Source organism: Neopelma chrysocephalum, unplaced genomic scaffold (genome assembly GCF_003984885.1).
Source record: "Neopelma chrysocephalum unplaced genomic scaffold, ASM398488v2 Primary Assembly neopelma1_66, whole genome shotgun sequence".
NCBI classification, from domain to species: domain Eukaryota; kingdom Metazoa; phylum Chordata; class Aves; order Passeriformes; family Pipridae; genus Neopelma; species Neopelma chrysocephalum.
The window spans coordinates 1291356-1317675 of record NW_020897725.1 but is presented as its reverse complement, the minus strand read 5'-3'; the positions used below and the strand labels follow the sequence as shown (position 1 = coordinate 1317675).

The 26320-nt window shown below is 34.1% G+C and overlaps 1 protein-coding gene across 6 annotated transcripts in view; it reads left to right on the top strand.

Moving 5' to 3' along the window:
- CSMD3 (CUB and Sushi multiple domains 3) overlaps positions 1–26320 on the top strand; it is a 621549-nt gene that overhangs the window by 558566 nt on the left and 36663 nt on the right. For all 6 annotated transcript variants that reach the window (XM_027684441.1, XM_027684440.1, XM_027684437.1 and 3 more), the window contains 7 exons: positions 4941–5114; positions 6506–6679; positions 8403–8588; positions 11410–11583; positions 16941–17123; positions 19622–19798; positions 24899–25078. In XM_027684441.1, coding sequence (XP_027540242.1) covers positions 4941–5114; positions 6506–6679; positions 8403–8588; positions 11410–11583; positions 16941–17123; positions 19622–19798; positions 24899–25078 — 1248 coding nt within the window. The remainder of the gene's footprint in view (positions 1–4940; positions 5115–6505; positions 6680–8402; positions 8589–11409; positions 11584–16940; positions 17124–19621; positions 19799–24898; positions 25079–26320) is intronic.

Genomic DNA, 26320 nt, shown 5'->3' with positions numbered 1-26320 from the left:
AATCAGTGCTATCATTTTATTCAGTTTCATTATATCGAGTTCCATAACTAAAATTTTCATCTTCCATATCCTATCCCATTCAACTGGGATAAGTATGACATGTCTCAAATGAGAACAGATTTAAAATTATGTCCCTTTATGGGTTTGCACAATTTTTTTGCTGTGGTAAAATTGTGTGTTGCTCCTTGTTTATATCAGTATGACAAAACTGACATCAGTTACATGGCAGATGAGAGATATATATAATACAAGGAAGTGAGAAAATGTTTTAGGGATACACATGAGATAAATTGAAGGAATAGAATTGATCTTTGATGCCATTTAACACTAAGTATGTCTCATTCAGAAACAAATGCAATTTCTCAGAAAACTATACGTGTGCAGTATTCATTTTCCTCAGGCTAATAAAGAATCAGCAGTAATCTGAAAGCTTTGAAAACTTTTCACATCAAAAAAACCCTTCAAAGCCCAAACTCACTATTTTTATGTGTGAACACCTATATGTGTTGCAAACACATAATGCACAGTGAAAAGCAGAAAAAGCTACTGAATGGCACTTCAAAAATTCATTTGAGAATCTTAATAAGGGAAAATAAATTTATTTGCCACAAAGCCCTTAAAATAAGAGTTTAAATTGAAGTCCTGAAAAACAATTAACAGCAGAATTGATCATGAAAACTACCAGAATATGCATTAATGAGTATGAGCAAATCTTTAATGTATAATGATCATTTTGGTATTCTTTTCTTCACAGGTATCTTAATAGAAAATTACTAAAGGGAAAAATTCTACTAATATTCATGAGAAAATTGAATAAACACCTTACTTTTGGAAGAAATGCAACAAAACCAGAATAGAATAGAAAAGAAATTAAGTAATAATTACTCTTCCAGATATGGGTGTGGATGGTGATAGGAGTTTTTGTTGTTTTATTTTTTCTTCCTCTATGTTTTTTTTCCATGATATTAGAGAAGAAACGATAGCAACTATTATAACCTGAAGGTCTTTATTTCCTCTGACAGAGAACATCTCTGTGGATATGTGAAACAGAGTGGGAAAATAAAGCAAGCAAAGAATAAAAGTTATGAAAATTAATTAATGAGTTCATGACTTTATGGTATCTTAGGGAATTTACTTAGCTGCATAAATTAGTGGAAATTCCAATAATATTCTCAAATGTTCTCTTAACGGGAACTTTGTATACCATTATATACACTCTCATAGCAAACACAGTGAACTGCTTACCACATGCACCTGACAGATGGTATTTTGAAAATAAAGCAAGTGAAGCTGAACCCATCAGTTTGGGGTGTTGGCTTGCTTTTGGTTGTTTTGGGTTTTTTTTCTATTTTGTTTGTTTGGTTTGGTTTAAATGTTTTTTTATGTCTTTCAGTCACACAAAACGTCCCCCAGAAAGCAAAGTGAAAACTGGAGGAAAATGCTGCAAATCCCAAATGTTTTTTATTTCTTTTTAGATTTGCAATGAAAAATGTGTCACAAGTCTGGCATATCCTGTTTTTGAATGATGTTTACTTTCTTGGTCATGAAATATAGTTAGCGCTCCAAAGATGTAACTCTTATACAGAGTAGGAGGAAATAATCAAGACGGAGGGGTTTGAAGTGATGGAATCATAAAGAACCCAAGTTGGAAGAGAGCTTTAAATATCCTCTGGTCCAACATTTCCTGGCAAAGGGAGATGAAATGAGATTATCTAGCACCCTATCTGCAACACGTGTTTGGTTTCCCACACCTATCCAGTCACATCTTGAAAATTTCCAGTGATGTGGACTCCCATCATATCCCTGGGTGGGTTGTTCCAGTGAATGCTTGTTCTTATTACCAAAAAAATTCTTTCTTATGTTGTGATAAAACCTCTCCCAGTGCAACTTGTACTCATTGCCCCTTGTCCTCTCCATGTGACTCCATGCGAAGAGAGACCCTCTATTCTCTTTATAGACACCCTTTAACTACTGGAATACTGTGATGAGGTCCCCCCAAGCCTTCTCTTCTTCAGGGGCTAACACCTTCAGCCTTTCCTCACAGACAGGTTTTTCAGCCCTTTGATTATCTTTAAGGCCCTCCTTTGGACCCTCTCCCATCTGTCTGCAGTCTTTCTGAAATGGTGGGGAGAAGAATAGACACATTACTTCATGTGCAGCCTGACAAGCACTGAGTAGAGTGGGATGATCACATCTCTACTGCTGTTAGTAATGTTTTTTGCAGATGTAGCCCAAAATCCAATTTGCCTTCACTGCTGCAGCTGCACACTCTGACTCATGGTCAGCTTGTTGTCCACCGGGACTCTCAGGTTCCTTTCAGTGATGATGTTCCCCAGCCACACAGATCTGTTCTGGGTTCTTTGGTTATGTTTTCCCAGGTGCAGAACCTTACATTTGTCTTTGTTACAAACTCATAGAGTTCTGGCTCACCCACTCTTCCAACCTGGCTAGGTCTCTCTGTAAGATGGCTTTTCCTTTTCACATGTCCACCTCACTATCAGTCTGGTGTCATCAGCAGACTTGTGAGGCTGATTTCAATCGCATCATTAATCAGATCATTTATGAAGATATTCAATGTCATGGGGTGCAGTATTGATCCATAGGGATCCCTGCCAGCCTGAGTGAAAAAGCATTGATCATCACCCTTTTAGTGCAGCCTGTTAGCCAATTCTCTACCCATCTTACAGATCACCCACCCAACCTGTATCTTGCCATTTTGTTCAGGAAAAGGCTGTGGGGAATGGTGTTAAATACACCATTTTGCTGAAGTTCAGGTAAGCAACATCCACTATCCCCCCCTTTTCAACAGAAGGTGTCGAAGAAAGTCAAAAGAAAAGAAGAAACTAAAAGGAAGTCTGAGAGGTTTATGACAATGGGAGGAAGTAGTTTAAGAGGATGAGAATTTTAAATGACTTTAAATTTTCTGGAGCGAAACAGGGACATTAATGCAAGAGGTACAGATGATTTACAATGACCTGTTGAAGTTGTGTGTGTGTTTGTAACGTCTATGCACAGTTGCAGAAGCTGCTGTCTGATCTTAGTCACAGGCTTCACATGTTGAATTGCTTCTCTGCACATGAAACAGAGTTTGACCTTTCTGGTGATGCATTCTGCTTCCATTCTGCCATAAAGCAACTGCCATAAAGCCATTCTTGATTAAGAACCAAGCCATATATTGTAATTAAATGCAACTAGAAAAATATTTCCTTGAACATGGTCTTAATCACTGCAGACTGTCTGGTTGCACTTTTGACAGAAACCAATCTTTTCCAGCTCAGTTTTTATTCCTCATCTGGTTAGTCCTGTTTATCATCAAAAATGTGGTAGGATAGGGAAATTAGTCCCTTTGGGGCATGTTCAAAAAAGTCTGCTACTTCCTGAATGTATTATGAACTTCCAGAAGAATCAAAAACTACTCTAACAAAAATTTTATAAACATGTATTATACCATCTAATCCTAGAAAACATAAAACAAATTTCAAGTATGCCTGGTCCTTACATAACACTGAGGGAAATGGGGAGGGGACAATGAAGGCAGAATATAACCTTAAACAGTACCAGATTTGGACTCCTGCTAACTATACAGAAGTCAAATTGCAATCACCAATTTAATAAGTGTGAAGTTTTGCATACAACCTATATTGTAAATTCTGATGTTCTTATCATGAATCATACAATGAAATACAATAGAAGGCTCAATTTAGAAGAAAATGTAAGATTTTCAGTTTTTTTTAAAGACATTTCTAGCCCCAAATAAATGAGGAAAAATGCTGAAAATTATATCACAGTATTATAAGCACTTAAAATTTCAAAGGAAAAAAACAATCCAAACCATATTGCTTCTAAATGTCCTTTCTTATTTGAAATTCCATGCTTTGGGTGTTTGTTTGTAAGGGCTATTTGAGGAGAAGTAGAGGAAAAAAGAAGAGCTGGTGTCTGGTAATAATTTTTTTCACAAAAGTACTGCCTGTTTTTCTTGCTTGTCTACTCTTTTTTTTTCCAGTGAGTTGTCTACTGTATTTCATAGTCTTCATGAAGTCAATTGTTCTTAGAGGGTTTTTCCATCAACATGTTTTTTGCTGAATCACAGTGCCCATTTTTCAGGATTCATTTAGAAAAATAGTAACGAATGACACATAGTTCATTCATTTTCCCAGCTTCTCTCTAGATAAAATGTCTCTTTGTGACTGTCATAGTGCTTTCATGGGATAAATACAGTATTTCTCATATTTTGAGAATACAGGGTAGAAGATTAGGCCTAGACAGAAAGATTTTTGATTGCAGGACATTTGGCAGCAGTTGTGCTGACTGCCTTCAACCAAAACACGTTAACATCTTTGAGATTCCCCTGGGATCAATAGGACAGAAAGAATAGAAAACAATCCAGAGTCAGATTCCAGCAACAAATTGTCCAAGTTAATTTTTTTACATTGTAAGGAGGCTATATTTATAATGCCCACATGGCTAGATATCTATAATATTTATATTATTTTATTTGTATTTATATGGATTTTTTAAATATTTATTTAAAAGTATGATGGTTAAATGTTACCTGTATTAGGTTTAATCATAACCAAAATAAAACTAAGGGAAATAATATAGATTTTTTACAGGTTATAATAAAAAGGAATTACTCATATTTAAAAAAAATTGTTAACATATATGACATTTAATCTCTTTGCTATGTTGTCTATTTGTACTTCTTTATATGTGTACAATTCCACCTATACAAATACAATACTACAGATTCCCCCAATTTAATAAAAACACAGCTTTTAATTAAGTCAAATAAAGAAAAAGGAAAGATATTCAGTATTTCTTTGTTTTAGTTAAGGGGGTTTATTTAAAATTTCTCTGGCATATTTACTGATTTTTTTTCTTTTTTTTTTCTTTTTTATTTAATTGTTTTTTGTTTTTTTTTTTACTGTGAAAAAATCTAGCTGGTCACTGTGGTATTCCAGATCTTATAGTCAATGGACAAGTAATAGGAGAAAATTATGGATATAGAGACACAGTTGTATACCAGTGCAGTCCTGGTTTTCGGTTGATTGGTTCTTCTGTAAGAATATGTCAACAGGATCACAACTGGTCTGGTCAGCTTCCATCTTGTGTGCGTAAGTAAGAATGGCAACACATATGGATTTATGTTGCAGGAATATCTATGTCAGAAAGATGAGCATTGAATTTGCAACTTAGTGTTCATTTAAAAAAAAAAAGTTAAAGCAGATCCTCAAAAGTATGTGGCTACACAAAACCTATAACTCATCTATCAAGTGAAGTTAAGTGTTGTCACCTAAAATTTCCACTACATCTTTTGGCTACTAAATACCTGCAATTATGCATGGATATGAAACTTCTTCAAAAAGTGATAGGATTTAGGAACATCAGTACTCAAATTTGAAAATGGCTTTATGACCCACAGTGGCTTTTGGAAATATTTAATGTGCATTTACTATTACTACTGATAGTTGGATAAGTAGATATTCTTGAATTATAATGTCAGCTGATGATTATAACTCTGATGATTAAAATATTTTCTTAAAAAAATTATAATTTTTTTTCCTTACTATTCCTCACAGAGATACTGTTATTTGTTTTCTTTTGTGTGATAGGTGTGCCAACATATCACATAAAAGACCTTTAAGTAATAATAGAAAATGCTGTATTTAATTTAGGAAAATTTGAGATTTCTTGAAGGTCTCTCAAGTAAATTACAACTATGTTTCAGGTTCAGCAATACTAGTGTATTGAAACTGTATTAATCTGCCTCTAAATATTGTATTTTTATATATATATCTTTGTGGCAGAAACTCTCTCAATGATGAATCATAGTATTCAATGCTAATTAATTTATTCTGTGATGTTTTAGTTTTTTTTTTAATTAATAATGAACACTTTTTTATCAACAACTGGAATTTTTTACAGCATAGAAGAAAATGCTTATGAAGTTTTTTGAATCATTTTGTGAAAATTAATTTGTGTCTGATTTTCCTTACTGTTTTTTTCATCTGTTTTTTATGGGCACAGAAAATAAACTTTACCTTCTCTAGTCAGTTTTGGTATAAATATAAGAAAAATGTCACTGTACCCATAATGTTTCATATATCCAGTCATAAATTTATAACTTCACTAATATTTAAGCCTCGAAGATAAAATATTGAGTTGATACTAAGACCTATTTGTAAGAAATAATACCTGAGGAACTGAAATATATTTTTCTTAAATTTCAGACTGTATGTAATGAAAATCTAGTGCTTGCTCTTCTCCTGTGTCTTCAGAAGAGTTTTCTTCATTTGCCTTCATTACTGCATGTCAAATTCTATTCTGTTTATTTAAGTTCTTGAATTTCAATCCATCATGGGAAGTACTCAGTATCTGATAATATCAAAACTTGAAAATACTATTATATGATACTATTATACAATTATTATCTATTACATCATAAATAATGAACAGTGATAACAGCACGCTCTGTTTCTTGTTCCTTTGTTTTGTGCTTTGTTAGCTGTTAGCTGTGGTCACCCTGGTAGTCCTATTTATGGAAGAACAAGTGGAAATGGTTTCAACTTCAATGATGTTGTGACATTCTCGTGTAATACTGGGTATATTATGCAAGGACCAACCAAAGCACAGTGCCAAGCTAATAGGCAGTGGAGCCATCCACCTCCAATATGCAAAGGTAAGAATGCAGAATATACAGGTTTCCAACTAAATGTTGGAAATTTAAAGTTGAAAAGTAAACAGAGGGTAAAAGGACACTGTCATGACAAAGTGATCCCTCTCTTACTGAGAGACTGACTAACTAGCATAATAATCATATTATTAAGGATATTTTGTGATTCTATGATTTTTCATATTCAGCTTGCCAGGATAACTGTCGCAGAGAAACTTTCTTATGTGTCTGTGGTTTGTATTGATTTTTTAAAAACCATTCCTACAAGTTCCTTAAGCAAAATTATGCAGAGATAATTAAGAGCTTAAATCCTGAAATAATGTTCTCTGCATTTTTGCCAACATAGTCCTAGTAGACGCATAAGAAAACCTATATTTTTCTTCTCTTATGTTTCCACTGATACGCCATTGAGCATCTTGATTTTTAATTTTTTTTTCTAATTTGTTAGCCAATTTGTAATCCATTTGTGTTGGTTCTCAATGCTCTAGATAATATTCTAAAAAAAATAGTATAGTGGAATTAGTTCTGTTTGAGTTTTCATAAGCACTTTTAGAAAAGTTTTGTCACATTGTCTTTTTAAAATCTGTTGTTATGTTTTTTAAAAATATGTTAATTGTTTTTATTTAGAAAAATGTATTTTTTGCTGTAACCTGCTTGAACATATGCAGAAATGGTGTTGCTTTTCAGCATCTTCTCTGCAGCTCTATGGATTTTTATGTGTACATTAACTAACTCATAATACATTGTTATAGGTATTTTATTTACTGTATTTTCCTTCTAATAGGTGTTCTCCACTTTCATTTGATTACTTTGCCTTTAGTGACGTTGCCAAATAGTTTACAGAACTTAAGTTTCCAAGGGACTTCTTGTTGATGAGAAGATATTATTTTTAAAATTTACACTACTAAACACTGTGTGTTTAGGGTACCTACTTAATCTCATGTTCAGTCCAGTTGTTCTCAATCACCTCTGTATTCTGGTATTGCAGAATAATGTGTCAATGTATCTGATAAGTTATTGATCAGTAAATAAGTTGATCGGTTATGCTTTGAAATTTTACACAGTCCTGAAATCTTATACTGGTTTTGGAAGAGACTTTAAAACTAAAAAGAACTAACTTTGTGTAGGGCATCATTAATTGTGTCTGTCATGTGCAGTGAAATCAATTTTAATGAAAATAATTTTATTTGCTTTGAGGTTAAATAACAGTAACAACAATAATAATAAGACTACTAATAACAATAATAATATGTTACCCTGCATATTTGTAAACTACCTAAAGTGAAATATTATAGAAAAGGCCACACACCTTTATGAAGACTGAATTTGCAATTGTCATATAAATTCAACAGCGCACTTGTTGTTATACTATTTACAACTATGCTAAAAAGCTAGTTTCCTAGCCAACTATAATAATGGTGGAAAACTATTGAAATGGTCAAAGTTCCTTCTATTTTATTTCAAGTACTCACTATTCCAGATTAATTAATAGATTATTTTCAATAATACAAATATGGACAACACTCTCAGGCACATGGTATGATTCTTGGGGCTGTCCTATGCAGGGCCAGCAGAAGAACTTCAATGGTTCTTGTGGGTCCCTTCCAATGCAGGATATTCTGTGACTCTCTGGTTGTTCAGCTGACTTAAGTGATAGGAGACCATTTAAAGACTGTTTTAGGAGACTGTATTTGTATGACTCTCAAGTCTATGCTCTTTTTCTTTTTAGTGGTCAATTGTTCTGATCCTGGAATTCCTGCAAATTCTATAAGAGAAAGCAAAATTGAACATGGAAATTTCACATATGGCACAGTGGTATTTTATGACTGTAATCCTGGATATTTTTTATTTGGCTCTTCAATTTTAATTTGTCAACCAAATGGCCACTGGGACAAACCTCTCCCTGAATGTATTAGTAAGTAGATAATGAGTTTGCTTCTGCAAAGAATGTGGGCTAGACTGGGTACTATTTTACACAACATTTCCATCAGTCTCATGACAGCAATTACGATAATCATGTTTAATATACATTTGTGTGTGTGCAGTACTGATGAAAGGTCTCAATAGCAGCTGAAGTAGCAGTTATAGTGTTATTGTATGTAGCAAATGGGACAAGCCATAGTCAAAACAAACACCTCTGAATGCCCCAGCGTAATAATCCCTGATAGCAGGAACACAAGGTCAAAACGTATCTATTGAATTTGCCAATACCTGGCTTCCATTGGCCACAGAGTTCTTATCACATTGAAACCTAAAACCTATAGTATGCAATTATTGACTTATATCAATACAGTAATTTCTGGACTTCTCTTGGGACAACAGTTAGATCAGACTATCTATGAAGATACCAAGCACTGTAGAACTCCTAAAGTGTCCTCTGGATAATGTCCTCGGTTTACCACAGTAGCAGATGTACCTGAACATCATACTCATATGCAACCTATCCACTAAGGCAAGTGGATCAACACAAATAGGTTCTTTCTATTCTGACTTGTCATGAACAACTTTCTAACTGTGACGTAGATATAGCCAGAGGTGTTTCTTATGTTTTTAATTGGCTGGGACAGCTGATTTACCTGGTTCTCTATTAGTGTATGAAAAGGGTTTGGTTTAGGATCAAAATTTTTATCTGAGAAAGGTTGAAAGCTTTATTTTCTAGAGATTAAAGGGAAAACAGATTAAGGGTTTCTTATTTGAGAATTATGGACTGATATTTGCAATATTGTAGATATTTGTTGTCAGGAGGCTTCTCCAGTTCTGCTATTCTCTCTCTAAAAATAAAAAAGTATGAAACTGTTTTCTTATTGCTGCTAAAACTTTCAGTTATGGAATTTTTCCCTTTCTTTAATGGGATAAATAATTTGATTGCAAGTCACAGTTAAACTAAAAAAGAAGTGTCTATTGGTTTCACATTAAATTTAAAGGTAACATTACCATTTCAGAAAGAGAAATGTTGCTTAATAGTAACATATCTACAAAGAGTATTTTAAGGTAAAGTTTCAAAGATTTCTTTCTACATTTGTGTTTTTATCTCTCAGTCATTTTTTTCTGAATTGTCACAAGTAATTTAATGATATATCTTTTATTCTTATTTTAAACTGAGCTTTGGGAGTAAGAGTGCTATCTGTACTTTTGAAAGGGCATCCTCCCCTTTATTTGTGTTGTTTATATAAAGAGGTCAATGAATTCTACCAGGGCAATGTCCATGATATTTTGTAATCATAAGCTTACCAAAACTTATTCTGTTGCAGCTACTCAAATTTTTTGTAAGAACCTTTCAGCCTCTGGAGTATTTTGCAAATTATTGCTGGAGAGGGACATTTTATGAGGGCATATATTGATAGCACAAGGGCTAATGGTTTTAAACTAAAAAGGGTCAATTTAGATTATATATACGGAAGAATTTTAAATTTTTTTCAGTGAGGGTGGTAAAATAGAAAGAAAGAACTTTTTGGAAATAAAATGGAGAATGAATTAGCATTAGCAGAAAAAAAGAAATACAATCAACTCTTCTTCTCACAAGAAGAAGAAGTCTCGTTATGTTGAATCCTTTTTTTATTAACAATGTTCAAAGTTTGCAATCTCTGCAATAATACATAATTAATAGAATTTAGTTATAAGGAACTGATTAAAAAATAGCATGCTGACATCAAGTGTTCAGTATGTAAAGCTGACTGTTCTGACTATTTTACTAAAAGTCCTGCAAGCCTAAATGTTGTTCACAGGGGTCAGTGACACTAGGTAGAAGCAAAGTCATTGACATACCACATTCCTAAATCCTTTCTGAGGCTGTCAGGAAGGTTCCGCACTTTGGAAGTTGGACCCCTGGAAGAACATATGTCATTAAGTGCAGATCGCTATATACATAAATTAAAGCTCTAAGACCAAGAATAACTATTAGAGAAAGACAAATCGCACATGATTTTGGTTATGTGCTGTATTGTACAATCACTGTACTGAAATGCTATGGAATTGAATACATCCTCAACCCTGATCAGGCTTCTGATTTGGATTTTTTTTTTTAATAAAAAAAATCTACTAAAAAAAGTATTAAATAAAATTAAGTTTTGATAAAAACTACAGTTGTATGATTTAAGGGCCTGTTCTACTACCCCGATATTTGCAGCTCTAATTTGTGGGTTTCGTGGTACATAAACACAAATATCTTTGGCTGAGATAAGCCACATGCCATGGACAGCTGTAAGGTAACAAGAAATCAAAGATGCAGGCCTAGATTCATTCTGTGAACATGGTGAATTTGGTTTATGAATTTTAACTGTGCATTTCCTGAAATTGACATATTTAGTTTGCTTTTAAATTAACTCTTTGCTCTCAGTTATTAAGAGAGATGAGTTTCTGCACATTCTCTACCACAGCAGTGACTTGAGCAGATATTGTTTACATGTAATTTTTCTCTGAAGAGTACAAGCATGAATGTATGTTTGTGTGCATGCATGTGTTCATGTCATAAAGATCAACTTAGTGAATGAGTGGTTTTGGACATTGATATCTGTACCTAAAATATCTTTTTTTTGATATCTCTAAACATTTGTTTCACAGCTTTTCATCTGAAGTATATTTTGGATTCTAATCCCATGATGTTACCTCTTTCCCATATACCCTAAAAATGTAAACCTCTTCACAAACTTTATGTATGCAGTTATAAAAATGAAAATTGCAAACTGTTTGATCAGTGATAATAACCTTTTTTTATCTCCAATAATTATGCATTGTAGTGATTGACTGTGGACATCCTGGAGTTCCTCCTAACGCGGTACTGTCTGGTGATAAATACACATTTGGGTCTACTGTCCATTATAGCTGCACAGGTAGACGATCGTTGTTAGGGCAGTCATCTCGGACATGTCAGTTAAATGGACACTGGAGTGGATCTCTCCCTCATTGCTCAGGTAATATTTCTGAATTAATGATTATATCCTGAAGTTGTTTAAAATTTATTTTGATTTTTTCAGAAGGTCATTTAAAAATCTGGAAAATCACATATAGAACTAAAGTACCATCTCAGTAGAAGTAGAAAAAGTAAACCCAAAATAAGTACAAAGTATCCACAAGAAAATAATCTGGAAGAAGTAGGCTTTCTTGGTGACATTTAATATGAAATTCACAGACTGTGGAAAGAAACCGATACTTTAAAAATGTCTACTGATTTGATGACACCGCAGGTGTAACTTGATTGTGTAATACATTCCTCTGTATAATAAGGCCAAATGGGCTCCACATAATTTCAAGGTAGGATGTTTGGTTTTTTTAGGAAACACTATCTAATCCTCATAATAGATAAACCCTCACCAAAGTCAAGATATGTTTTCTGCACCACTTATCGCTTAGGAATATTGTGTTTCACAGCTTCAGTTTGATTCACTTTAACAGCAGTGATCAAGTGAAAAATGTAAATCCAAGTCACATGCTAATTTGGGATTTGGCTAAATCCCATTTGTTTTTGTAGACTATGTAAACAAATATTGTGATAAATGTTAACCTTGTTATTAGTTTTAATTCTCAGTAAATACTAGGGGAGGTTCTTTCTTGTCATGCTCATGTTTCATTATATAACTTAAAGAAATCAGTGAGGTTTCTTTAAGTTACGTAATTTAGAGCACTTAGATAATTTCAATGGCAGAAAATAAGTAGAAAACAAGTGTAGTTTTTTCTTAAATTACAACTATGCCAAAACTAGAGGTGAAAAATAAATCATATGCAAATGTGACTACTGCTATACTAGTTTCACACTAAAAATCCACGGTTCTTCACGGTATTAATAAATAATAGAATCATAGAATGGTTTAGATCAGGAGAGACCTTTACAAATCATCTAGTCCAACCTACTAGGGACATCTTCCACTGGCTTCATCTCATAGTTTTTGTTGGAAGGGATCTCCAAAGATCATCTAGTCCACCCTCACTGCAATGACAAGGGACATATTCCACTAGATCAGGTTGCTCAAAGCCCCGTTCAACCTGACCTTGAATACTTCTGGGGATGGGGCACCCACAAGTTCTCTGGGCAACGTATTCCGGTGTCTCACCGAACTCATCATGAGAAAATGTCTTCTTTATGCCCAACCTAAACTTAACCTCTCTTAGTTAAAACTATCGCCTCTTGTCCTGTCACTACAGACCTTGATAAAAAGTCACTCTTCATCTTTCTTATATATTTTATACATTGAAAGGCTACAATAAGGTCTTCTGGATGCCTTCTTTCCCTTTTTCAGGTTGTACAGCCTAAATTCTCTCAGCTTTTTTGCATAACAGAGGTGTTTCAGCCCTCTGATCATATTTACAACCTTCCTCTGGACCTGCTCTAACAGGTCCTTCTTCCTGTTGTATAGGGAACTTCAGAAATGGGTACAGGAGTCCAGGTGGGGGTCTCACATATTCTAATTCTATTTTTTTTCCCCTGCCCTCATCTGTTCAGTTTATTCAGTCATAAACTGATTATGTCAGCTACAGTTTCAGAGCATGCAATTTTACAGCCGATGGCAGAAATAGTTGAAAATTAATATGAAATATTAAAATAAAACTTCTTGGTTAAAATCTTGCATTAAATTCTAAAGCACTGAAAGAATTTTTCAGTATCTGAACCTTCCTCTGCAAACTATTAGGAAGCTAAAATCTGACATAACCCAGGAAAATGGAACACGTAATTTAATGCCTGAACTTTCTATAAATAAAGCAGAAGGAAATTTGACATAATTAGAACAAAGATCAAGTTCTTATAAGCTTTGATGCTTAGAACTCTGCACTATAAATCACACCTTAATGTAAAATAATCTTATTTAATAAATAATTTTATATTAATGTAATTTGCAAATTTGAACTATGTTAATAAAAAGTGAGTTTACAGTTTACATGCATCAGTATTTGCTTTGGAGAAAAAAACTCCTCTTTAGATAAAATCTAAGGCTACTTATTGTAGTTTTCCATGGTCTTCATAAGAAAAAAAAAAAAAATCTAAGTTGTGAGTTACAAAAATAATTAAAGAAGTAGACAAAAATATCAAGGAATACAAATAGGAAGCCTGAAAATGAGCATGAAAATATCAAAGAAGCCTCACTGAAATTAGGGCTATTCTTATAGTAATTCTCCTATTGAGTTAAATAAGTGTTGAAATATCTTGGGTTAAGCATTTCAAACTGAGGTGCATTATTTTTTTTTTCTAATGATGGCTTTTTTATCCATGGTTAGGAAACTCTAATCAAATCTATTTAATCTTTCTCAATACATGAAGAAACATTTCCTTGACATAGATTTAAATGTTAATTATAATGAATCAAAATGTATAGAATACAAACTCCTCTTATTTTCCTTAGCTATAGCATAACAAACTATAATTCTGGCATAGTACATTTTTTAGATTTTGTTTTCAAATTGTATATCTGAAATGTATTCTCATTATAAAATAATTTGCAGTTCACTATACAGAACTTCCATATTTTGAATCTAAAAATATGTAAAATCATCAGATAATGCATATTAAAGCATTAAAATTTGCATATTTTTATATTATTGATAATAAATAACATAGAATGTTCAACTGAAAAAAGGCACAGCATGCTTGACCTTTTCATATATGACAAAGAATTCAAATAGAAAATGCTAGGTCAGTGAAAATAAGATAATCAAATTATTTCACATTAACCCTATGACAGTTTCTTTTTTGTCACATGACATTGAGCTAGAAGGAATTGTCATGTCCTGTTGATATGTATTGGCATTCAGAAACAGTTTTCAATCATCATGTGCACATCAGATGGAGTCAGAAATTTTCTGCAACATAGAATTCCTCATAAGTGCAGCAAAGGTTTTATACATACTTAAGTAGTCTAAATACCCTTCATTTCATTAAGATTAAACGTCAGCTAAGAATTTGTTACACATGTGAGTGAAGGATGGCTCATAAATTACTGTAAAAATCACTTAGTTGAGTCCGCATGAGGTAATAAAAATATGTTCTCTTATGATATCATTGCTTATATCACTGTCACTTCCTGATGTGATTAGTCATTTAGAAAAATTATTTCTGTAACCTTCAATCAAAAGAGCTGGTGGTTAACCTTCCTAAGATTAAAAGTGTAATAATTCAAAGTAATAATTAGGCATTAGGAAAGAACACATGATTTGGAAGAGGAATATGTGATTTCTACTTGGCTTAGCAAATAGCCTATTTTAATTTTTTCATCATAAAATTATTTTAGGCATACTGCCAAGTAACTTGTCACAAATTGAACTGTTATTGTGAAGAATAATGAATGGGCCCTGTTCTAATTTTGTCATAGTCTAAATAAATAATACTGGCAAATGTAAATATGGATTCCCAAAATAGACAAAAAACCCTTGATATTTTAAAAAGATGCAGCAGACTATTTTCAAACAAGAGGGGTGTTTGGATGGGCACAAAGTATTTTGAAAGTTTATAAAATGTTTTTACTTACTATAATTTGGAACTATTTACAATTTCTTTTTAATCAGGTTTGGCAGACTACTTTACTGATCTGTGTCACATAATGAAATGCATAAACAGAGAACAGCCTAAACTTTTGAGTCCGTGATTTTGAACCAGACAGTTCTTATACTTACTTGAGTTAATTTGCTATTTCTGAAAGCATTAAAACATATAGTACCGTATACTCCTTGGATATATTGGACTAAAACAAGTATTTGTCATATGCCACACTTATCATAGGAAAGTAAGCTAGTTCTACTCTTCTTTTTACTATCCAGTTCTGTACATACTTTTGTCAGTAAAGAGATGTGTCCAACCCTTCACTCTCACCAGCATTGGTTACACACACACAGTGCCAACCAAGACAAGAATAGCTCTGTTTTTCCCTCCATGTGCTACTTCAGGCTCTTAACTTCTCACAGAATCTCCAGATAGTGAGTTTTGGTCTTCTGCATACTTGGAGTAGGCAACTTTATGTACTATTTCTATGTAAGAATTTTTCTTATTATTGCTATTTAAACTGAGATAAACACCAGAAAAGTATGGCTATCCTACATAACACAGCCTTTACATAATTGGAATAATTCTTTCTAGCTGATTCTTGAAATATTTCACCTGTACTTACAATAGTGTAACTAATTACAAAGTAGTGCAGACATTCTCACAAAAATATTATTATGTTTTACTTATTTTTTGTATGAAAGACATTGGTTTTATTTGCAAGTTGTTACAGAAAACTGTAATCTATGGGCAAAAACCTGAACAGTGCAACTCCCGGAATTCTAGAATTCAACTCTTTAGTATTGGAACTCAGTAATATAATACGCCTTCATCTCTTATGACATAGAAAACTGTCTTAAAGATCTTTAAAAAGATAAAGCAGAAGATCCCAAGTACATATTAAAGGATTCAAACAACTGACCTACTGTTCAAATAGTGTGTTACCTAGAGATTCCTAAAAATTATCACCATAACTAAAGATTTAGATCTGTATCCTTTTTGATATTTTTATTCTCCTTTTCCTTTTCCTTTTCCTTTTCCTTTTCCTTTTCCTTTTCCATTTCCTTCTCCTTCTCCTTTTCCTTCTCCTTCTCCTTTTCCTTATCCTTCTCCTTCTCCTCATCCTTTTCCTTCTTTTTCATTACCATGTTGATTATGCTAAAGATCTATATACAACAGATAGTTGAAAACATTAATGCTCTATCTTGGAATTTGCTTAAAATTTTCTATCTAAGGGAAACTATCTAAGGCAGTTTTGAAGGGATTTTTCAACATTTCTGTAAATCAGGGAAATGCTTCAGGTCTAGTATGCATAAGATTGTTGACTAGAACTTTCATTCAATTGTAAACCTATCGCAACTCTAATCATTCCACCATAAAACTCTATTAAAAAAGTAAAAAAAGTATTTTTTGAGCACTAGTTATTTGCAAATAAGAAAATTGTCTTTACAATCAGGACCTTGGTTTTCCTCAGAATTCCCTATTATAAATAAAAAATGACCAAAGTTTTGTGGTTGTCTTTTTTTTCCCTATTCTTATTAGATTATGTTATCAAAAGTTTAGTATTAAGGGAATTTGAGATAATTATAATTCTTTTTCTGTACTTATATAAAATAAATACAAAGAAATTAGTGGAGAATCAAGTAATTTTGTAATTACAGGGACTCATTCCCACTGACACATATGGAGGTTTTTTCTAAAATATAAACATAAATTTATTTCTATATACATAGAAACCTACATTTTAAATCCAGTATCATAACAACATTTCATATTATTCAATCTCTGTACTCTAAAATCTAGGTGATACAGCTGGTTCTTGTGGTGATCCAGGTATCCCAGGTCATGGGTCTAGAGAAGAAAACAATTTTAAAATTAAAAGCACAATACATTTCAGCTGTGATATTGGATACATCCTCCATGGCTCAGAAGAAAGAACATGCCTGGCAAATGGAAGTTGGACAGGAAGACAACCGGAGTGCAAAGGTAAATCAAAGATCCATTCTAAAGAAGATTCATTCTATTTTTAAACTGTATTTTTATTAGTGTTAATCAGAAAACCAATTTTACATTGCCAGCTTTTTGTCTATCAATGTCCCCCCCACCTGGAGATCAAAGCCTTTTAATGTCCAAAACAGTCTGTTATTGTCTCACATAATGAGACTCTTCGCTTAACATATTCACTGAGACTGACAGGATATTTGATACCTTTTTATATAAGGACTGAACTTTATAGCAATAGAAGAACCCCTCAGCAGGTTTCTCCTAAGAGTTATTTTGCCATTGATGAAACTGTCAGCATCTAAAAATGGACTCACTCTAACAGTTCACAAAATAACATGTTTATTAATACAAATTTGTGACAATTTATGGGGTTCTTTGTGTCTGGAATAGGGTCTAACTGCAGAACACACTTAAACTATGTAATAGTAATAGTAAAGCCAAGCATAGGCACGCACGTTAAAGCAAAAGCAACTTAAAAAGACCTAAAACAACTTACGAAGAATAAGTAAAGCAAAAAACTTAAGCACATGCCCTAAAGCAAAAGCAACTTACAACAAAGTAATAAGTAAAAATTTTAAAGTACTATGGAGCAAAGGTAAAATTAGTAAATATGTATAAAGTGATCGCTCACCCCAAGGCGTCTCAAGAAGGTGGAGCAAGAAAAAGGTATCTCATCAATTCCCTCCACAGAGTTGATGGAACTTCTCCATTTTTGCTTGGGTACAATCTCTTTTTATACTTTTTTTCTTTAGGCAGTTTGAGTGGCTATAGTCAATAAACTAATTTTGGGGTGATAGACGGATAAAATAGGCCCAAGGGTCCACTTCTTATGTTCCCAGCATCCAGGATGTTCGGCAGGAAAAGGCCATGTTATCTCCTTTCTTCATTTTAGTCCTTTTATCAGTTTCTGGGAATGTCTCCCCATGTGCTGGGGTTTTCCCAGAAACCATCAGGAGATTTTTTTCTGCTTTTGTGTGGCCTTTCTATCACCTTACAAATGGTATGCAGTTGATTTTGGACTTAAATTTTTTCAAATAAATTGTTAAACTGTAGCAGTGGCTTGGCATCTCATCATTTGTCACATTTCAAGTGACAAATTTGAAACCAGTTCTTGGCACCCATGAAACTTCATGTTTTCTAGTTCGGAGAAAAAAAAAAATTAGATAAACCTCTAGAAGAACCTTTTTGCTGAAGTATTTTTTCACATAAAAATCTCACCATAACCTGACATTTAATCACAACCATTATACACCTGAATTTCATACAAAAGAGCTCAGTTTTAGGAAAATGTCAGTGTCAGGATTTCATTAGATATATCTATGTATAAATAACTGGCTTAAAATTTCAATTACTGGTACTGTTGACATTATTATTTTTCAATAGAAAACTAAATTCAGAAACAAATTTATTTGTAAAAAATAATTTGGAAATTTAAAGGAAGAAGAATTACCATAAAACTCCAACAGGATATTTATGGAGAATAATTTATTACCTAAATTATCTTGCTTCAAAATAGGAGATAATTCCCAACAGATTATTTTGCAAATAACAGCTTCCTGAAAAGCAGAAAATAATTTGAGAACCTCTGCTCTTATTTTCCACTTCGTCACTGTTGACTTTGTTACCTCTATGAAAGTGTCATGACATTTTAAAAACTTATTTCACAAGCTGGTTTTCTTATGTCCTTTCTCCTGAACAATTGCTGTCCTGACACTGCATAAATAAATAAGTGAATAAATATAAATATATATAAGTTATGTATATATATTTATGTTGGTATCTGAAGGGATATGCTTAGTCCAACTGAACCAACTGCTATTTTTCTTTGATCTCAACTAGCTCTTTTACATTTTAAGATGCTTTTGGTGATTTTTTTTTTCTTGAAATGAGAAATATAGTTCACAGATATATAGAGATATGGGTGATGCATGAACAGGTATGTAGTTCTAGTTTAGATCATATAGTTTAAATGTACATATATGTAATCACATAAGAATGACACATCCAAATTCCCAAGTCAAACGTTGAAGAACTGGGAAACATCGGGGTTCCACCTGCCTATGAAATAATATTTGACACCATCCTGTGCTTTGAATTAGGAAAAATATTTTGGTGATGCTAGAAAGGCACACATACTATAGATAAAAATTAAATCTACAATGATAATTGCAGATCAGGTATTTTCTTATAATTGGGAGTTCATTTTTGCAGCTAAATTAGCTTTTCACTAATGCAGATTATAAAGCTAAATTTCTAGGTTTTGTTTCCCTACACATAAAAAGGTAAAAACTAGTAATTCATGCACACAACTATTTACTGTCCAATGTGCCTTATCAGTAGGTGGTAAAACGTACATTTTTCGGGACAACAGTGTGGATTTTCACCATAACACTGCTGGCAGCAGGATTATTCCTAGGCATACCTATTTCAAAAAACACCTTTACTTCATTTTGAAAAATATTTAACGTTTTCCTTTATAGCTGTGCAGTGTGGTAATCCAGGAACAACTGCTAATGGAAAAGTACTTCGTATTGATGGAACTACATTCTCTAATTCAGTAATTTATTCATGTGTGGAAGGATACATACTTTCTGGATCATCTGTAAGACAGTGCACTGCCAATGGAACATGGTCTGGATCTTTGCCAAACTGCACAAGTAAGACATATTTCTAATGAATAGTCTCTGATTTTCCTCTCCTCTGAAAGACAATAAAGTAGAATATAGAAGTTGCATACCAATAAATTTTCAGCTTTTTCTTGCACTATTTTCTGCATAATTTTGCATATGAAATACTTTAAAAAATATAATGCTATACAAATGTGAAGATTATGTTTTTTTTAAAGGCACACACAATATAGTAAAATATATAGACTGCTATTACAGTTTAAGCAATTGCATGGTTACATGATCTACCTACTTGAATTCTTTCCTAGTATCTATATTTTAAATCTTGTTTATGTTTTGTGATACGTCATATTCAGACATTTTTATTTTAATTGCTTTACTTCATCTTGAAAACTTAGCAGTATAATATTCTGGTCTTCCAGAGGATAGAAAATAAAAACTTTGTCATAAACACCTGAGAATTATTTTGTAGTGACCCCAAGGTCAACACTGTTGTCCTGCTTTCACATGTCATCTTCTGTTTGGCCTCTTCATTAACCTTAAACTTGCTTTGGCTACTCAACTAACAGAAGCTATTTCAGCATCTCTCACATTCATAATAAGCATTTTGCAACACTGTATTTTCAAGCCCATCTGTTCCTGCTTTATTACATGTCCTAGTTCATCTTTTAGTAACAATTATGAAAATTTTACATTTATGTGACTCATGAGACTACCTATCATTTTGAGGAAACTATCCTCATCAGAGGTATAGCAAACTTGTTTAAATTTTGAACGTATTACAGCAACCCAAATAGAGCCCAAAATTTAGATGATAAAACTTCTTGTGTTATTTTTAAATCAGTCTTTATTGGTAAGCACGTGAACAGCTATCTTTGCAGTCATCAAACCTGGTTTTGTTTATTTATTATTATCCAAATTATAATGAGAATCAAATTAATTGTACCGAGGATAAAGATGTTTTGTGATGTCAACTGCATCTATATTTTTTCGTTTATTTTAGAATAGCATTTTACTGAAATACATGCCAAAACAGTCTTCTCAAAACACATTGCTCAGGTAGAAACATGAAATTTTTTCTTAAAACCTAGAAAAATATCTTATTAGAGGAAGTATCCTAATAAAACAAGGGGAAGGAGATTCAGGATATGCCAATTTTGTTTAGTCCACATGTTATCAAAATTTACAGCCAGTCCATACTTATTACAGCTGCTTCTTGCATATCCTTGAAAATGCTGGGTGGCAGAGCTAACCCTGTAAGAAGAGAACAGCATAGATAATCTTATATCCTTTAGATGCCAGGAGCCCTGGGCAGTGTACCATCGAACAAGACTGCCCCACGTGCAATATGTCATGCAGACCTAAAGCAAAGATTCTCCCCTTTCAACTCTGCAAGTTATTATAGGATTTTCTTACGAAGAAATAACAATATCATTTCTGCAGTCAAAGAGAAACAATGTTCTCAGGAGAGCTTCTTATTGCACTGCTAAATAAAAAGCAAGGACAGCAGTCAGCAAAGTGTAATCATGGAGTGCTGCCGTGAGCTGTCTGAGGTTGTGCCCTGGCCTAGAGATCTGTGTGGCTCAGGTCTGAAGGCCATGTTGGATGTGCAGCACAGGGCAGCACAGGCCTGGGGCTCCCCAGCTTAAACGTTGTGTTTCACTGACTCGTCGATGTGCAGTGGTCTTCTGGTCGGGATCACTACAACAATTTAAGGTCCTTTTTGCCTACCATAGTGAACTAAGTGGAGATGATCCAACTGAAATGAAGCAAAGATTAGAGAAAAAAAAGGATAAAGGCATTAGCTTTATGTTTTAATTCAGGCAAAACAATCATGGCTAGGCTTCGTCAACAAAGATTTGGGAAGGGCACTACCCACATTTGTTACAAGAGCGTTGGTGGCTAAAAAGGCCAATACGAGACAGGCAAGTCCGGTTGCAAAAGGCACAGCAGAAAGACTCCTTAGGTGGTATATTCTGCAAGGCACGATTCTTTCTGCATTGTCTTTTCTCCTCAAGAGTGATCCTGTGTGCTTTCTCAAAGGCATCAGCAGCGTTATAGATAGTGTGTCTCCAGACGTCCCGATTGGAGGCCAGAGTAGACCAGTTATGTTGATCAATATGGCCAAGACTGAGATGTTGTTTCAGGGAGTCCTTGTATCTTCTCTTTGGGGCTCCTCTCTTGCAGCAGCCAGTGGCAAGCTCACCATAAAGCAGGATCTTAGGGAGGCGGTGGTACTTCATCCTTGAGATGTGCCCTGCCCAACGCATTTGTGTTCTCAGTAGCATGGCCTCAATACTTGTGATTGCTGCTTGTTCTAGAACAGATGTATTGGTCACATAATCTGACCAGTGGATGTTTAGGATTGTACGGAGGCAGCGTTGATGGAAGCGTTCTAGGAGTCGCAGGTGGTGGCGGTAGATGACCCATGATTCGGATCCATATAAGAGAGTAGACAGCACTATGGCTTTGTAAACACTGATCTTTGTATTTTTCTTCAAGTGTTTATTTTGCCAAACTCTTTTATAAAGCCTTCCAAAGGCACTATATGCCTTTGCTAACCTGTTGTCTATCTCTCCGTCAATCTTACCATCCGAGGAGATGAGGCTACCTAGGTAATTAAACTACTGAACTGATTTGAGTTCTGATTGGCCAATGGTGATATGGGGATGATGGAAGACTTCCCGAGGTGCAGGTTGATAGAGAACTTCAGTCTTCTTCAAGCTGACTTCCAGCCCAAAGAGCTCAGCAGCATCTGCAAAGCAGGATGTTAAACGCTGCAGAGCTGCTTCTGTGTGGGCGACTAGGGTGGCATCATCAGCATAAAGCAACTCCCAGACAAGATGGTTTAGGGTCTTAGTGTGGGCCTTCAGTCACCTTAGGTTGAATAGACTTCCATCAGTACGATATCGAATGTAGATACCATCCTGATCATCGAGGTCTGCCGTGGCCCTTTGGAGCATCATGCTGAAAAAGATTGTGAATAGGGTAGGAGCGAGAACACAGCCTTGTTTCACACCACTGGTAATTAGAAAGGGCTAAGAAAGTGCATCACCATATCTGACTTGGCCACGCTGATCCTAGTTTGAAGGTTTGTCTGGAATCTGTCTCTTACTGTGGCTGATTGGAGATTGTTAACTTGGAGTCTTCTCCTTGGGATACTACCCCTTTTAGGTTTGAATTTAAGATTGAAGTTGAGTTTACAGAGCACAAGCCGATGGTCTGTTTGGCATTCTGCACTAGGCATCACGCGAGTATGGTGGACATCGCGGACATCTCTCCGTCACACATAATCGATGAGGTGCCAATGTTTAGATCTAGGATGCATTCAGGTTGTCTTCAGACTATTTTTCTGCTGAAAGATGGTGTTAGTGATGGTGAGCTGTTGCTCCGCACAGAATTCTAGCAGAAGTAGACCATTATCATTGCAGTGTCAAAACAATAGTATAGTTGGAAAAATATTGAGGATGATTTTAGCAAAATTTGAACATTAAGGATAATAAATGGAATATGTTAAATAGAGAAAGGTAGAATATGCAGAATATTTGAATATACTTGTGTTTCTGTCTTTTCCAGATTTATATTATTTGAAGTGACCATGAAAAATCTATGACTTTTTAGTTTTTAAATAAATTAATATTACTGTGTAGGTAAACTAAATTAGGCTGATCTCGATTTTCCTTTATCAGTGCACCAGCTACCTTTAGACTAACCCAGATAACCCTGTGATATGTTTTCTAGTCTCTTCTGTATCCATAGACAGTGATTACATGTGACATCTTAAGATTTATGATATATGCCCCATAATTAGGATCTGATCACTCAAACTGTGATAAACTGTAGAGCAAGGTATATATACTATATGCACCTTGAATTCTCAGGTCCTCAGTTATTAGATCAAGGGACCTGGCCAGAATATATCACAAATATGTAGTCATGGATTTTTGTGATTTTGGAGAGCAGGATACAGAGAGGGTGCCATTCACATCCGTCAGGCTTTGGCATTGACTTAAAAGTGGACAGGATATGCTTTCTGCCCAGGAAACTGCCTCCCATGGTTTTCCAGGAGCAATAGCAAAGCTGTAAGGGCATTGTCAAGTTTACCATAAAATAAAAAATAAACTGAAAAACACATGGAATAATATATTTTGTATGAACTAGATTCCCCCCCCCTTTTTTTTTCCCTGAAAACCACCACTTTTTATCAGAGTTCAGCATTTAGACAAAACTCTCAGGCACATGGTGTGATTCTTTGGGATGGTCCTGTGCAGGGCCAGGAGTTGGACTCGATGATCCTGATGGATCCCTTCCAACTCAGCATATTCTGTGATTCTGTGATTGCCATTAGTATTCTCAAGATTTCTTACTCTGAAAACAGAAGTTGATAGATCCAATTGACCGGATCTGAAAGAACCTTACCTGTTTTAACACTATTTTCAGATTACAATGGTATAAAACTCTTTATTAACTCCTTAGGAATATTTTATTTCATTAGGAGATTATGTCCTAACACTAGAAGTCACAAGAGGTTTTACAACCACTCCTACTCATTAAAGTACCATAGACCTAGTATTTACGTAAGTCACAGTCCATGTTTGGGGGTTGGCTGAATATTCTCATCTGTTTATGTACATAGCAACCATGTGAGCATTTATGAAGTTTTGGCAGACATATATCTTAATTTTTCCTGGTTGTATTTTCTTGCAGAATATATCCATAGAAAAGTAAACTAAATAATAGGTATCTGCTTTTTTAGTAATGAAGCTGATCTGATAGGAAAATTTTAGGCTATCAAAGGGTGGCAGTGTCATATGGATAATTTCTTGCCTTTCTTTTTTTCATTTTGTAATCTTGAAATTTTGTCGATGAAAACTGTGCAATCCTTTACTTCTACTGCTAAACAAAAGTGTTTATGTTCTCCAAATATAATTGTTATACAGCTCTACATAAATTTGGCAGCTAATTAAGATGACATCTTTATCTTCTCTTGTTGGAGATAAGATTTATGACACCTTTTTCTTCTCCTTCTTTTTGCCAATAAATGCCTAGTTTTGTCCTGTGTTTTTCCCCTCACATATAGATAAATCACATTTAGATTTTAAAATATGTTCCTCAACTATTTACTTGCAGTTATCAGTTGTGGAGATCCAGGAGTCCCAGCCAATGGCATGAGATATGGTGATGATTATGTTGTTGGACAAAATGTTACTTATATGTGCCAACCTGGTTATACAATGGAAGCAAATAGCTCCTTAATTCGCACTTGTACTAGCAATGGCACGTGGAGTGGAGTAATCCCAACATGCAAAGGTACAACACTTATTTTGCTTGTCAGCTATTTCTTCTATTACATTTACATACACTGTTGATTGTAAATTGTTAATTTATTGTATATTTCCAGAGAAATTGAAACTTACTGTAAAACACTTTATTATTTTGTTGCTAAACTTAATTATCTAATATGAAATGATGGTTTATAAAGTTAGCAAGTCATATTAAAATAATCTTTTATATCTCCCTGCATTTACAAAAATAATGCTCAAACATGTGAAAGACACCTTTGGGAAAGGTCTGTGTATATACAAACTGAACTTTGTCAAAGGCAAATTGTTCTGAGTTACCCTATCTATAATACTAAGATTTTCCTTTGGTCCCTCCTTTATTAGATGGGCACTTTTAAGAATCACTGTGTTACAAAAGGACTAAATCCTTCTAGCAAATTTCACAATAAAGATTTTTCTGCTTCATGTTACCTTCTCTACTGTCAAAACTGAAAGGATTAATTTCAAGATAATCTTTTTCTCTCTTCTAATTGCATACCTGATTTTTCTGTTTTGTTTTTTTGTTTGGTTGGCTTTTTGTTTGGTTGGTTTTTTGTTTGTTTTGTTTTGTTTAGTGTACCCTGTTGGAATTTCAACAGCAAAAATTCTAAATATTACTGAAAGACGAACTTATCTGTCTCATCAAAAATACTTTCTCTGAGAAACTCACTTGCTAAACCCTGAACCAACTTCTCTCTGGAGTAATTTTTCTCACTCTTCCTGATACTACACCTGTAGAGAAGCATTACCATTTTGGTGTGTTCTTTCTGGGTTCACACTAAGCATGTCTATTCTTTCAAAACTTAGTCAGTTAAGTTTATGTCTATTTTGTTCTTATCCATCTTTCTCCTGTTTCATTTTCAGGAAGCACATGATGCGTGTTCAGCAGTTCTCATTTTCCTCCCCTGAATTCATTCCTCAAAATAAATTAATTTCAAATCTTCACCCCATTTGCAATTACTTTTTTCCTGCTGAGTGCAATTCCCCCAATATCTTAACAAGTACAGTTTAATGCTAATTCACCTTTGATGATATCCATTTTTAAAGTCATTTTCCTGACGCATTCTTGAGGACATAAACTTTGAGATCCTCTTAACTTTACACTTTTTTTTTTCTATTTACAGTGTGCTCTTAGCCAGCCTCAGTTTCAATTAATATTTATTTTAAGAACAGAAGAACAGCTATAGTGGTACTATTGACCAAGAGTCTGTCTGTATCTAAGAGTGGCTGT